This window comes from Physeter macrocephalus, chromosome 11, assembly GCF_002837175.3.
Source record: "Physeter macrocephalus isolate SW-GA chromosome 11, ASM283717v5, whole genome shotgun sequence".
NCBI lineage: Eukaryota > Metazoa > Chordata > Mammalia > Artiodactyla > Physeteridae > Physeter > Physeter macrocephalus.
The window spans coordinates 56,559,809-56,570,160 of record NC_041224.1 but is presented as its reverse complement, the minus strand read 5'-3'; the positions used below and the strand labels follow the sequence as shown (position 1 = coordinate 56,570,160).

At 39.6% G+C, this 10,352-nt stretch overlaps 1 protein-coding gene across 1 annotated transcript in view; it reads left to right on the top strand.

Moving 5' to 3' along the window:
• Window positions 1–10,352, top strand: part of HERC1 (HECT and RLD domain containing E3 ubiquitin protein ligase family member 1) — a 212,402-nt gene that overhangs the window by 172,212 nt on the left and 29,838 nt on the right. The window contains exons 59-61 of the mRNA XM_028494914.2: window positions 5,919–6,020; window positions 7,021–7,194; window positions 8,632–8,925. Coding sequence (XP_028350715.1) covers window positions 5,919–6,020; window positions 7,021–7,194; window positions 8,632–8,925 — 570 coding nt within the window. The remainder of the gene's footprint in view (window positions 1–5,918; window positions 6,021–7,020; window positions 7,195–8,631; window positions 8,926–10,352) is intronic.

Here is a 10,352-nt window from a genome sequence, read left to right as displayed (position 1 = left end):
GTGTTTCCTTAATTTCTCTTTCAGATTTTTCATCATTAGTGTATAGGAATGCAAGAGATTTCTGTGCATTACTTTTGTATCCTGCTACTTTACCAAATTCATTGATTAGCTCTAGTAGTTTCTGGTCACATCTTTAGGATCCTCTATGTATAGTATCATGTCATCTGCTAACAGTGATAGTTTTACTTCTTTTCCGATTTGGATTCCTTTTATTTCTTTTTCTTCTCTGATTGCTGTGGCTAAAACTTCCAAAACTGTGTTGAATAATAGTGGTGAGAGTGGGCAACCTTGTCTTGTTCCTGATCTTAGAGGAAAGGTTTCAGGTTTTCACCATTGAGAACGATGTTGGCTGTGGGTTTCTCATATATGACCTTTATTCCGTTGAGGTAGTTTCCCTCTATGCTTGTTTTCTGGAGAGGTTTATTATAAATGGGTGTTGAATTTTGTCGAAAGTTTTTTCTGCATCTGTTGAGGTTATCATATGGTATTGGAGTGTTTCCTTAATTTCTGTTTCAGATTTTTCATCATCAGTGTATAGGAATACAAGAGATTTCTGTGCATTACTTTTGTATCCTGCTACTTTACCAAATTCACTGATTGGATCTAGTAGTTTTCTGGTAGCATCTTTAAGATCCTCTATGTATAGTATCATGTCATCTGCAAACAATGACAGCTTTACTTCTTCTTTTCCAATTTGGATTCCTTTTATTTCTTTTTCTTCTCTGATTGCTGTGGCTAAAACTTCCAAAACTGTGTTGAATAATAGTGGTGAGAGTGGGCAACCTTGTCTTGTTCCTGATCTTAGAGGAAAGGTTTCAGGTTTTCACCATTGAGAACGATGTTGGCTGTGGGTTTCTCATATATGACCTTTATTCCGTTGAGGTAGTTTCCCTCTATGCTTGTTTTCTGGAGAGGTTTATTATAAATGGGTGTTGAATTTTGTCGAAAGTTTTTTCTGCATCTGTTGAGGTTATCATATGGTATTTATCCTTCAGTTTGTTAATATGGTGTATCACATTGATTGATTTGCATATATTGAAGAATCCTTGCATTCCTGGGATACACCCCACTTGATCATGGTGTATGATCCTTTTAATGTGCTATTGGATTCAGTTTGCTAGTAATTTGTTGAGGATTTTTGCACGTATGTTCATCAGTGATATTGGCCTGTAGTTTTCTTTTTTTTGTGGTATCTTCGTCTTTTTGAGAATTTTTATCATAAATCGGTGTTAAATTTTGTCAAAAGCTTTTTCTGCATCTATTGAGATGATCATATGGTTTTTATCCTTCAGTTTGTTAGTGTGGTTTATCACATTGATTGATTTGTGTATATTGAAGAATCCTTGCATTCCTGGGATGAACCCCACTTGATCATGGTGTATGATCCTTTTAATGTGCTATTGGATTCTGTTTGCTGGTATTTTGTTGAGGATTTTTGCATATATGTTCATCAGTGATATTGTACTGTAGTTTTCTTTTTTGTGGTATCTTTGTCTTTTTTTGGTATCAGGGTGATGGTGGCCTTGTAGAATGAGTTTGGGAGTGTTTCTCCCTCTGCTGTATTTTGGAAGAGTTTGAGAAGGATAGGTGTTAGCTCGTCTCTAAATGTTTGATAGAATTTGCCCGTGAAGCCATCTGGTCCTGGGCTTTTGTTTGTTGGAAGAGTTTTAATCACAGTTTCAATTTCAGTACTTGTGATTGGTCTGTTTATATTTTCTGTTTCTTCCCGGTTCAGTCTCAGAAGGTTCTGCTTTTCTAAGAATTTCTTTGATTTCTTGAGTGATCTCTTGGTTATTTAGTAGTGTATTGTTTATCCTCCATGTGTTTGTATTTTTTACAGATTTTTTCCTGTGATTGATATCGAGTGTCATAGCATTGTGGTCGGAAAAGATACTTGATACAATTACAATTTTCTTAAATTTACCAAGGCTTGATTTGTGACCCACGATATGATCTCTCCTGGAGAGTGTTCAATGAGCAATTGAGAAGAAAGTGTAAACTGCTGTTTTTTGATGGAATGTTCTGTAAATATCAATTAAGTCCATCTTGTTTAATGTATCATTTAAAGCTTGTGTTTCCTCATTTATTTTCATTTTGGTTCATCTGTCCATTGGTGAAAGTGGGGTATTAAAGTCCCCTACTATTAATGTGTTACTGTCGATTTTCCCTTTTATGGCTGTTAGCATTTGCCTTATGTATTGAGGTGCTCCTGTGTTGGGTGCATAAATATTTACAATTGTTATATCTTCTTCTTGGATTGATCCCTTGATCATTATGTAGTGTCCTTCTTTGTCTCTTGTAATAGTCTTATAAAGTCTATTTTGGCTGATATGAAAATTGCTACTCCAGCATTCATCTGATTTCCATTTGCATGGAATATCTTTTTCCATCCCCTCCCTTTCAGTCTGTATGTGTCCCTAGGCTTGAAGTGGGTCTCTTGTAGACAGCACACATACGGGTCTTGTTTTTGTATCCATTCAGCCAGTCTTTGTCTTTTGGTTGGAGCACTTAATCCATTTACATTTAAGGTAGTTATTGATATGTATGTTCCGATTACCATTTTCTTAATTGTTTTGGGTTTGTTATTGTAGGTCTTTTCCTTCTCTTGTGTTTCCTGCCTAGAGAAGTTCCTTTAGCATTTGTTGTAGAGCCTGGTTTGGTAGTGCTGAATTCTCTTAACTTTTGCTTGTCTGTAGAGTTTTTGATTTCTCCGTCAAATCTGAATGAGATCCTTGCTGGGTAGAGTAATCTTGGCTGTAGGTGTTTCACTTTCCTCACTTTAAATATGTCCTGCCACTCCCTTCTGGCTTGCAGAGTTTCTGCTGAAAGATCAGCTGTTAACCTTTTGGGATTCCCTGGTATGTTAATGGTTGCTTTTCCCTTGCTGCTTTTAATATTTTTTCTTTGAATTTAATTTTTGTTGGTTTGATTAATATGTATCTTGGCATGTTTCTCCTTGGATTTTTTCCTGTATGGGACTCTCTGCACTTCCTGGTCTTGATTGACTATTTCCTTCCTCATATTAGGGAAGTTTTCAACTATAATCTCTTCAAATATTTTTTCAGTCCTTTTTTGTTTCCCCTTCTTCTGGGACCCCTAGAATTCGAATGTTGGTGCGTTTAATGTTGTCCCAGAAGTCTCTGAGGCTGTCCTCAATTCTTTTCTTTCTTTTTTCTGTATTCTGGCCTGTGGTAGTTATTTCCACTATTTTATCTTCCAGGTCACTTATCCGTTCTTCTGCCTCAGTTATTCTGCTATTGATTCCTTCTAGAGAATTTTTAATTTCATTTATTGTGTTGTTCATCATTGTTTGTTTGCTCTTTAGTCCTTCTAGGTTCTTGTTAAATGTTTCTTGTATATTCTCTATTCTATTTCCAAGATTTTGGATCATCCTTACTATCATTATTCTGAATTCTTTTCAGGTAGACTGCCTATTTCCTCTTCATTTGTTTGGTCTGGTGGGTTTTTACCTTGCTCCTTCATCTGCTGTCTATTTCTCTGTCTTCTCATTTTGCTTAACTTACTGTGTTCAGGGTCTCCTTTTCGCAGGCTGCAGGTTCGTATTTCCCATTGTTTTTTGGTGTCTGCCCCCAGTGGGTAAGGTTATTTCAGTGGGTTGTGTAGGCTTGTTGGAGGGGACTGGTGCCTGGTGGGTGGGGCTGGGTATTGTCTTTCTGGTTGGCAGGACCATGTCCTGTGGTGTGTCTGTGAACTCAGTATGATTTTAGGCAGCGTTTCTGCTAATGAGTGGGGTTGTGTTCCTGTCTTGCTAGTTGTTTGACATGGGGTGTCCATCACTGGAGCTTGCTGGTCGTTGTGTGGAGCTTGGTTTTAGCATTGAGATGGAGTTCTCTGGGAGAGGTTTCACCATTTGATATTACATGGGGCTGGGAGGTCTCCGGTGGTCCAGTGTCCTGAATTCGGCTGTCCCACCTGAGAGGCTCAGGCCTGAAACCAGGCCGGAGCACCAAGACCCTGTCAGCCACACGGCTGAGAAGAAAAGGGAGAAAAAAGAAAGAAAGAAGGAAAGAAAGAAATAATAAAAAAAATAAAATAAAGTTATTAAAATAGAAAAAAATTATTAAAAATTAAAAAGTAATAAAACAATAGAAAGAAGAGAGCTACCAAACCAAAAAACAAATCCACCAATGATAACAATTGCTAAAAACTATACTAAAAAAAAAAAAACCAAAAAATGGACAGTCAGAACCCTAGGACAAATGGCAAAAGCAAAGCTATACAGACAGAATTACACTAAGAAGCACACACATGCACACTCACAGAAAGAAAAAGCAAAAAAAATTATATATATATATACACATATATACATATATGTGTGTGTGTATATATATATATATATATATATATATATAAGGAAGAGAGAAACCAAATCAGTAAACAAATCTACCAGTGATAGTAAGTTCTAAAAACTAAACTAAGATAAACATAAAACCAGAAACAAATTAGACGCAGAAAGCAAATCCCAAGTCTACAGTTGCTCCCAAAGTGCACTGCCTCAATTTTGGGATGATTTCTTGTCTATTCAGGTATTCCACAGATGCAGGGTACATCAAGTTGATTGTGGAGATTTAATCCGCTGCTCCTGAGGCTGCTGGGAGAGATTTCCCTTTCTCTTCTTTGTTTGCACAGCTCCCGGGGTTCAGCTTTGGATTTGGCCCCACATCTGCATGTAGGTCACCTGAGGGCATCTGTTCCTCGCCCAGACATGATGGGGTTAAAGGAGCGGCTGATTAGGGGGCTCTGGCTCACTCAGGCCAGGGGGAGGGAGGAGTACGGAATGCTGGGCGAGCCTGCCGTGGCAGAGGCTAGTGTGACATTGCAACAGCCTGAGGCACAACGTGTGTTCTCCTGGGGAAGTTGTCCCTGGATCACGGGACCCTGGCAGTGGCAGGCTGCACAGGCTCCCGGGAGGGGAGGTGTGGATAGTGACCTGTGCTTGCAAACAGGCCTCTTGGTGGCTGCAGCAGCAGCCTTAGCATCTCACGCCCGTGCCTCGTGTCCGCGCTGACAGCTGCTGCTCATGCCCGTCTCTGGAGCTCATCTAGGCAGTGCTCTGAATCCCCTCTCCTTGCACACCCAAAACAATGGTCTCTTGCCTCTTAGACAGGTCCAGACTTTTCCCTGGACTCCCTTCTGGGTAGTTCTGATGCACTAGCCCCCTTCAGGCTGTGTTCACGCAGCCAACCCCAGTCCTCTCCTTGGGATCCGATCTCTGAAGCCCGAGCCTCAGCTCCCAGCCCCCACCTGCTCTGGCAGGTGAGCAGATGAGCCTTTCAGGCTGGTGAGTGCTGGTTGACACTGATCCTCTGTGCTGGAGTCTCTCCACTTTGCTTTCTGCACCCCGGTTGCTGCGCTCTTCTCCGTGACTCTGAAGCTTCCCCCTCGCCCACCCACAGTCTCCGCCAGTGAAGGGGCTTCCTAGTGTGTGGAAACTTCTCCTCCTTCACAGCTCCCTCCCCGAGCTGCAGATCCTGTCCGTCCCTATTCTTTTGTCTCTGTTTTTCCTTTTTTCTTTTGCCCTACCCAGGTATGTGGGGAGTTTCTTGCCTTTTGGGAAGTCTGAAGTCTTCTGCCAGCATTCAGTAGGTGTTCTGTAGGAGTTGTTCCACATGTAGATGTATTTTTGATGTATTTGCGGGGAGGAAGGTGATCTCCACGTCTCACTCCTCTGCCATCTTGAAGGTGCCCCTGCCCTTATTTTTTCTTAATGATGTATTTTTAAAATCACTTAGAAAAGGCTCTAGAAAATCGGATAGTAGTATGCAGTTGGGCATTGCCAAATGTAGCTAAAGTGTAGGTTTTACAATAAGTTTTTGTGAACATGAAGTATAAATTTAAAATGTAAATAAAGGCTAACTAGTTAAGTAGTGTGTATTGATAAATACATCTCATTTTAGGATGGCTCTGTCTTGCAAACTGTTGTGATTGGCTCTGGAGCTATTCAGACCACAGTATGGATTCCAGATGTTGGGGTAGCTGCTTGCTCAAATAGATCAAAGGTAATTTTACAATCATATCAGGTTGTAAGTTGTTAGCTTATAAGACATCTTAAAAATCGTAGTCCAAGCATCCCACTTTACCAAGGCGAAAAATGATATCCAGAGGGATTATTACTTGCCCAAGGTAATGCAGCTATTTAGTGGCAGAAGGAAAACTAGAACCTGGTACTCTCCTATACCCTATACTTTGGGAAAAATGCTTAATTATTGAATGACTTTCCACTGGAAGTTATAAAGAGAATTTATTACTTTCTGCCATGATTTTTGAGACAGCACTAAATTATCTAAAGAATTTTCCCTGAAAAGAAGGACTATCTCAAAGACCTTTAACTCAGCTATACAGAATATATCTTGGCTTTCAAATTTAATGTTCTACTAAAAAATACTAGCCCTCTACTGTGAAATAATTCTATGATATGACATTATCTCTTACAATATTGCTTTTCATACCCTTAATGAATAGTGCCAGTGTGCTGCTTTAGTTTACATTTATGTGGTTAATATGTGGTAGTATTAAAATAGAGCTGAAAACCTGCATGAACAGTCCTACTAGAAGTAAAATATAGAATCAGACCATAGGCAGTAGTAGCCTGCATAGAATAAACCATAGAGCCACAGAGCAGTGCTGCTTCTCTTGTAGATGTGTGTCCCTTAGCAGAGTACTACTTCCTCTAGTGTCCTTGTGGTCATGTCTGACTCTTAAAATATACTAGATACCTTGTCCTACAAGTCCTATGAGATAGCAAATAGTTCAGTCTCTTTAAGAAGAATCAGCTAATCCAAGGTAGTTCACAAATTTTACAGTTATTCACTTGTTTTTTACCTTAGACAAAATTTAGGATGTTTTGAAGTTCATAGGCATTAAAAGTATAACATAAAATTTCCAAAAAGCAAAAGTGTTTAATGTATTACTAGAAGGAATTTCTCATATATGAATGGTGATGGAATGTCTCTCTTTTATTTAAACAAATGTCATGTGGCATGGTTTATTTTTCATCAGGATGTTTTGGTCGTGAATTGTACAGCAGAATGGGCTGCTGCCAATCATGTTTTAGCAACCTGTAGGACAGCACTGAAACAGCAGGGTGTTCTGGGATTAAACATGGCTCCCTGCATGAGAGCGTTTCTGGAGCGGCTCCCCGTGATGCTTCAGGAGCAGTATGCCTATGAAAAGGTAACTGATTACACTCGTTCTTGCAGATCTACAGATGACTGGTGCTTTGGAATTGGAATTATTGCTTTGAATTTATCCCTTAAGAGTATGAGGTCTGAGTAAAATAAGTGGGGCTGTTTGGGCGGAATCAAATGAAGATAATTCATGTCTGAAACAGTTGTTTAGTAATCCTAAGCCTGCTTTTACTTTATTTTAGTGGGAGTAAAATTTTTAAATAACCCTCAAATTTGTATAGTGTTTCTATTATTCATTTCAGATTATTTAGTCATTCTAAAACTTCTTTAAATCCCTGTACCTCAGAGTATATCATCTTCCCTTTTCTGACCCATATATCTATTTTTGTGTGGCTTCGCCATCCCACAGTTGGGAGGGGGAATGGATATGGGCGTCAGAGTGAACATCCTGTCCACTTTATCAGGTGAATCCTTGTGGAAAGTTTAGTAGAAGAGGTAAGGTTGAATTAAGTAAGGTCATTAAATACTAGAATGGGAAATTATGGAATTTGGTCTTGTAGCCCAGGCCATGATCCTGTATAGCCTGTCTTCCAGCCCTCAGTAGTCACAGTATGCTGCTCCTAGGCAGAGCTCATCTGGGGTTTTTCCTTTTTCCTTTTTTTTTGCCATGCTACATTAATCTAATCAGCTCTTACCACACCGAGTTAATTTCACTCAGGTTTGCCTACGTTTTCTTTTCTGAATCGCTCAGTCTGTCACAGAGTTGCTGTAGTATATCTAGGGAGGGCCAGGGAAGAAGGCTGTCTTTGATGGCTACCAGGGTTCTTTTGGTAAAGGAGGAAATGTGACAGGGAGCAGGTCTCCATGGTTCAGTTATCTGCCTTTTTTTTTTAATTCAAGAAAAACTGCAATGAAAATATGCTAAATGCAGTGTGGTGTCCTGGGTTGAATCTTGGAGCAGAAGAGGAGCATTAGGGACTTCCCTGGTGGTCCAGTGGTTAAGAATTCGCCTTCCAGTGCAGGGGAGGTGGGTTCGATCCCTGTTTGGGGAACTAAGATCCCACATGCCAAGGGGCAACTAAGTCTGGGCCCTCTAGAGCCTGCGTGCTGCAACTAAGTCCCGACACAGCCAATAAATAAATAAATATTTTTAAGAAAGAAAAGAAAAGAAAAGGAGCATTAGTGGGAAACCCTATAAAGTTCTGTGGTTTAGTTATTATTGTAACCAATGTTACTTTCTTAGCTTTGATTATCGCACCATGGTTATATAAGATGTGAACATTACAGAAGGTTGGGTGAAGGGTTTATAGGAATTCTCTGTACTATCTCTGCAACTCTCTATGTATCTAAAATTATTTCAAAGTAAAAAGCTTAAAAAAAACAGTAAAGTTAAAATATGACTACAGGCTTTCAGAATGCAGGAGGCTAATATGTATTATTTGGCAGAGGCTCTTCAGCATAATATCCTTGCATTTTCTCTTAGCCTCATGTGGTTTGTGGTGACCAGCTTGTTCACAGCCCCTATATGCAATGTCTGGCTTCCCTTGCTGTGGGACTTCATCTGGATCAGCTGCTGTGTAATCCTCCAGTGCCACCACACCACCAGAACTGCCTCCCTGACCCTGCATCGTGGAATCCAAATGAGTGGGCCTGGTTAGAATGTTTCTCAACCACCATAAAAGCTGCTGAAGCCCTGACCAATGGAGCACAGTTTCCAGAATCTTTTACTGTTCCCGATCTAGAGCCTGTTCCAGAGGATGAACTTGTACTCCTAATGGTAAGTGTAGTTTGAGCTACTGTTATATGTAACTGAGATTGTATTATGGATGTTTAGTAGGTAGCAGACCCTCAATAAGTATTTGCTAGCTTGAATAGAGCAAGAAGCACACCCTTAGATAAACTTAAAATATTTTGCTTTCAGATACTCACTTTCAATTTGATGGAAGTCTTCTTTGGTGACAGGGATTGATTATGAGAATTGTGGAGCTCTTATAAATGTGCTGGTTTTCAATGACATAGTCACATATTTTCTCATTTTCTTGTCCATAGGTACCTTGTTAGTGTGTGTGCATATATATATTTTTTTTTCTTTCCCCTGTTAGAGCTTTTCTGTATTTCTTCTATTTACAATAACATTGTAAAAGGTACCTTCATTTTATTTTATTTTATTTTTTAAACATCTTTATTGGAGTATAATTGCTTTACAATGTTGTGTTAGTTTCTGCTGTATAACAAAGTAAATCAGCTGTATGTATACATATATCCCCATATCACCTCCCTCTTGCATGTCCCACCCACCCTCACTATCCCATCCCTCTAGGTGGTCACAAAGCACCGAGCTGATCTCCTGTGCAATGCAGCTGCTTCCCACTAGCTATCTGTTTTACATTTGGTAGTGTATATATGTCAGTGCTACTCTCTTACTTCGTCCCAGCTTACCCTTCCCCCTGTGCATGTCCTCAAGTCCATTCTCTGTGTGTGCATCTTTAATCCTATCGTGCCCCTAGGTTTGTCCGAACTTTTATTTTTATTTTTAGATTCCATATATATGTGTTAGCATATGGTATTTGTTTTTCTCCTTCTGACTTACTTCACTCTGTATGACAGACTCTAGGTCCACCCACCTCACTACAAATAACTCAGTTTTGTTTCTTTTTATGGCTGAGTAACATTCCAATGTATATATGTGCCACATCTTCTTTATCCATTCATCGGTCGATGGACACTTAGGTTGCTTCCGTGTCCTGGTTATTGTAAGTAGACCTGCAGTGAACATTTTGGTACATGACTCCTTTTGAATTATGGTTTTCTCAGGGTATATGCGCAGTGGTGTTAGGGAGTGTTCTAATTTCCTTCTTTTACATGTAGCTGTCCAGTTTTCCCAGCACCACTTATTGAAGAGGCTGTCTTTTCTCCACTGTATATTTTTGCCTCCTTTATCAAAGACAAGGCGACCATATGTGCCTGGGTTTATCTCTGGGCTTTCTATCCTGTTCCATTGATCTATATTTCTGTTTTTGTGCCAGTACCATACTATCTTGATTACTGTAGCTTTGTAGTATAGTCTGAAGTCAGGGAGCCTGATTCCTTTAGCTCCGTTTTTCTTTCTCAAGATTGCTATGGCTATTTGGGGTCTTTCATGTTTCCATACAAATTGTGAAATTTTTGGTTCTAGTTCTGTGAAAAATGCCATTGGTAGTTTGA